The 4,982-nt window shown below is 50.2% G+C and overlaps 1 protein-coding gene across 1 annotated transcript in view; it reads right to left on the bottom strand.

Annotated features, from left to right (window-relative positions):
* Positions 1-4,675, bottom strand: part of SFT2D2 (SFT2 domain containing 2) — a 15,355-nt gene extending 10,680 nt beyond the window's left edge. Inside the window, exon 1 of the mRNA XM_012657708.1 lies at positions 4,436-4,675. Within this exon, the coding sequence (XP_012513162.1) occupies positions 4,436-4,504 (69 nt within the window). The 5' untranslated portion in view covers positions 4,505-4,675. The remainder of the gene's footprint in view (positions 1-4,435) is intronic.
* Positions 4,676-4,982: the final 307 nt, after the last annotated feature.

Here is a 4,982-nt window from a genome sequence, read left to right as displayed (position 1 = left end):
TGGAGACCCCCTGCGTCAAGCTCAACCCATTTCACAAACAGGAAGGCAAGACAGTAGGCTCTAGAGTAGCCCAAAGTCTGACCACAGCCCAAGCAGCATGAGGAACACAACTGGAAAGCCATCCACCAGGCAGGGTCCCCCAAAATAGGGAAAAGACGAGGGGATGGCACCCAGGCAGCTGGCCTGCCGGTCATTCTCTCCTACATCAACCAGCCAGGCTGCAGCATTTCTGGGACCTCGGAGGGCTAAGGCTCTCATCCGATCAGGACTCTCGTTCATGGTATTCATTCTCGGTGCAGATGTTGTACTTACCGTGTGCTGGCATCAGCCAAGCCACCCGAGCGCGACGGGTCCTAGTAATTGTTGCTCTGCTCATTCTGACTCTGCCGTCATGATAAATCACTCCCCAGAGCAAAGTTCAGAGGAAGCCGAGACTTCCAGAAAAACTTTACTGGAATGGGAGAGCCCATGAGCAGCTCTCAGTGGTTCCTTTCCCATGTTAAAGACGACAACCAAGTCTCTGCACCAGAGACCTTCCTAGTCTGTCCACTTGCTGCAAACGGGCACACCTGCTCCAAGCTGGACACAGACGGCTGCCACTGAGAGACCAAAGCCACAGCAGGGCAGCCAGGCCCAGGTATACTCCTGCAGGGCTCCCCTTATACGGCCAGCACGGTCCCCATCTGGCAATGTGGTCAAAGTTGCCTACCACATTTCCAGCCAGCCGATGAGGCAGGCAGTGGTGGCAGAGGGTGCACAGGTCACTAGACTGCCAATTGCCTCAGTCTGCCCCCAGCTCAGGGGCTCGTTTTCAACCCTGTCTCCAAAGTTCCTGTCAAACCAGAAGCTTGAAAAGGCTTCCTCAGGTGTGGCAGGTGTTGCCAGAATGGTTTAACCTTCACACAGGAGAAAGGTATTTAGGTCAGCTTATCAAAAAAGGTTCTCTTCCAACCCCCAAATATTCACACATATTGAAACTGGGCTTATGATACTGCAATAGCGCGCGCGTGCGCACACACACACACACACACACACACACACAGCATTTGCAGAAACATGTGGCAACACATGACCCTGCACAGAAGGCACACTTAGGGAGGGTAACGTGTAGCAGGCAGCACAGTGTGAGGACCTGACAGATGAGCCATCACGTTCCATGCTGAGGAAAATCCCTTCTCCATAAGGAGTCCTCAAGCTCCAAAATGAGCCACGTGAAGATGCTCTGTTATGAGGCTTTACCAGGCCCAGACAATCTAGTTAGGCCACTTCTGACTGACCTGTTTAACCTCCCACCAAGGACAGAATAAAATGACAAGCTACCACTCTTCCTATTCATACAAGAACCAAAGAACTTACGTCGCCAGGTTGGAAAAAAGAACCAAGCTGCACGTGGGGAGAAAAAAGTGGTAGCAGGACTGGACCGGAGCCTGAGCAGTACTTGGCATCAACAGGGATATTCGAAAAGGTTCCCTCTTTTTTTCTTTTCTTAAGGAGGATCACCATAAGGTTTAGGTACCAGATTTGAATTGGCCTTGTCATCTAAAGTGCTAAATATTCTCTACAGGACAGTGAGATTCGAGTCCTCATAAAAATCAAAATCACTGGCAATACGAAGTAGTTCCACCAAAAATATGACCCTGGTTTCTCCCTCTGGAAAGGAAAGTGACGCTTCAGTTCTCTAAGTCTCTCAAGCTGAATCCATCCAAATGTTACTTTTTTTTGCCAAAATGTTGGGGGGTGGGGAAAATTTCACCACTGTGTTTTTGGACTACGTGTCCATGTTGCAAGTTCTTCCACACATCCTTTGTCAAGGAAGGAGGACGCTGTTGTTCCACTTCTATTTTAAGCAAAACACTTCTTCTTGCCAATTTATGAAAACAAAAACTCAGTTTATATAAAATATCTTTGTAAATTCATGGTTGCTGGAAGCTGTGCTAGTGCACTTTTTCTGAAATTTGAGTAGCTAAAAGTACCTGGATAGAATTTGTAGGCCATGTGCTCGCGAGCAGTCGGCAGTTACGCACAAAGGTCCTTTGACTCTGGGATGTGGAGAAAAGGGGACCTTGCCAAGAAGTAAAGCTAAGAAGTGTCCAGGGAAACAGGGTTGGTAAGCAGAAGAAGGTAAGAAAGGAATACTGCTTTATTCCTGCGCTTTAAAATCAGGTAGCAGTCATATCTTCCTCGTCCCTAGAATCCTTTATGAAAAACATAAAACCTATACTTTAAGAAGTCCATTAAAACTAAAGACTTAATTAAGGTGTATTTATGAAGATGAGGCATTAATTAGAAAATTCATCATGAGGCTATGATTAGACACAGCCATGCAAATTTTATAACTACCAAGGAGAGGCAGGAGAAACAGAACTAATCACACTTTAATGGTTTGCATTAAAAGAATAAAAATGGTAAAGAGCACTCTCTTCTGATGACCTCCTGAAGAGATTTTAAGGCCACCCCATCAAACTCACCACACAAGACAGAAACTTCACCACAGACTCCTCCAGCTTTGCCAGCCTCAACACTATGGAAAATGTGACAATAAAATCAGATATTTTATAAAGGAGGCCCTGACCAAAATTAGTAAAATCTAAGCCAAAACAGCCCTGAAGATGAAATCAGTCGGCAACAAAATGCTTCCCAGGAATCCAAGACTCCGGAAGTGCCATACAATGATGCACATAAACAGAAATCTCGCTCAGAAAGAGGAAACTGCCCGAAGTATTTTAGAACAAGAGAGAAGCACTTATTCTTTTAAAAATAGATTTAATACGTGCCTGAGCTTACAACACATTAAAGACCTTCATTGTATTCAGCGCAGGCACTCACCATTTTAGGTAAAAACAAGCTCAGCATTTGTTTTCAGACTTTGCTGCATCGTGCACTCTAGAAGGTTTTCCACGGCATCATGATGATTTTCTAAATGTGTGGTATCTGTATCATCCCCCTGTCAACAGTGAAGAGCCCCCAGAAGTCTTCAGGGAGAGAAAGTGTCTCCCTCTTAAGCACCAACTGCTCATAAAAGCTAGTTGCCAGTCAATGGGGATAAAGTTTTTATACAACAATGAGGGTCAGCAATACTTAAATGTCAGACCTTTCTTAGGCCTGGTCTTAGGTTCAACTTGAGAGTTCATAATATAAGCTAGAAATCAAGAAAAAAGAATCCATGAAACTACTCCTGAGCCTTGACCAACTAATAAAGGCAACAAATTAAAAAGAACTCACCAAGCTATTTTGAAATGTCAAAAAAAAAGTTAAACCTCAATTCCTATAACATTTGATTCCTATAGTGTTACTGCAAGGTGAAAACTCAGAGAACAAGTTTTACATTCTGAGATTTCATGGAGGGGGTGGAGGTACCAGTATCATAAAAAACAAAACCCAGAATAAAATCAGCAACCACTTGCATGCTTCATGTTTGACCAAAAAGAAAAAAAAAAAGAATCAGCAACCACAAAAGTGGGTGAAAGCAGCTTGCTGAGAAAACGAGAAACACTAGAGTGAGAAGGAAAACTCGGGTTTCCAGCTGAAAGAGGCCATATCATCTTGTTCAACACCCTCATTTTACAGGTGGGGAAACAGGCGAAAGAAAACACCAAAAAGAGAAAAGTTATTATGTCAACCAGAAAGCAAAACAAAAGCAAAAGCTAAAAGCACCCAAAATAGAAATACAGCATTCTGTGTGGTTCTAGAACACAGGGCATCCGTGGCCAGGTTCCAGCTCGACAAAACCTTTCTAATGAAACAAACAAACATGTAGATAAGTCTCCCGAGGCGCTGGGTGTCCGCAGAGAGTCTACGTGCGGACGGTGTGGACAAAGAGAAACAAGAAAACAAGACGTGGTCCCTGCTCTCCTGTGGTAGAGACGGTTGTACAACCAAAAGGTACAGGTCAGGTGGGAGTGTCACACTCCACAACTAAACGAGGCAGACACTCGGCGCAGAGCGGGGCGCGCGGCCACAGGCCCCGCCGCGAGGGGGGCAGCGAGCTGGGAAGGCTGCGGGACCGCCACCCCCGGTCCTGCGACCCGACCTACCCAGCGGGGGCCCCTGCCTAGCCCGGCCCTAAAGTGCTTTCCCGGGTCTGCAGGGATGGGGCCGACGGCCCGGAGGCCCGGCCTCCCGCTCGCAGATGTTCCAGCGCCGCCCTCTCTTTGTGGGGGACGGGCTGAAGGGGCGCAGGGCAGAAAAGGACACAGATGCCGACGGCCCTGTGCAAAGTGCCTGGGCTCTGGCACCCGGAGCGCGGCTCCTCGCGAAACCCTGCAGGGGAGGAGGACAGAAGAGGGGCAGAGCTGCTTTCCAAGAAATCCTGGAAGTCCTGCCCCACTTTCTCAGCCGCCATCCGCGGACACCCGAGGCCCGGGCCGGGGCGGCGGCGGCAGTCCGGCCGTGGGGCCGGGGAGGGTGGCGAGGCGGGGCCGAGCGCCCCGGGCACACTCACCTCGGACAGACCGCCCCGGTCCTCGGTGTCCTGCCCGCTCAGCACCTTCTTCAGCTTGTCCATCTCGGGCCTGCTCCCCACGGGCCCCAGCCCCTCGGCGGCCGCCTGTTGCGCTCGCTAAGGGGACGGCTCTTCCGGGTGTTCGGCCCCCGCGGCCACCGCCCGGCCACCCCGACGCCAACCGCGGCGCGCCCCGCCCAGGTACCTGCCCACCTGGGCCGCGCCCGGCATGCCCCGCGCCGCGCGCTCCCGCCCCGCCGGCTCTGCCGGCTTGTTTTGGTCTCGGGAGGCGGACAGCCCGGAAGAGTCCGGACTGAAGTCGACCGAGCGTGGCCAAACCCCAACTCTGCGTCCGGCGCTGCGTTCCAAACCGGAACCCGCCGCCCTCCCCCGGCCCTCGCTGAGTCAGTCAACCAGCGAGGAGCACCTGTCACGTGCGAGGCGCTGGAGACACAAAGACGGTGAAGCCTTGTGCCCACGTGAACACGTGCTATGGTTAATGCTCATTGTCATTGCACTTAACGCTGTTGAAGATTTTTTT

This window comes from Propithecus coquereli, unplaced genomic scaffold (genome assembly GCF_000956105.1).
Source record: "Propithecus coquereli isolate 6110/MARCELLA unplaced genomic scaffold, Pcoq_1.0 Scaffold56, whole genome shotgun sequence".
NCBI classification, from domain to species: Eukaryota; Metazoa; Chordata; class Mammalia; order Primates; family Indriidae; genus Propithecus; species Propithecus coquereli.
Note: the sequence above shows the minus strand (reverse complement) of the source record. Positions and strands in the feature narration are given on the sequence as shown.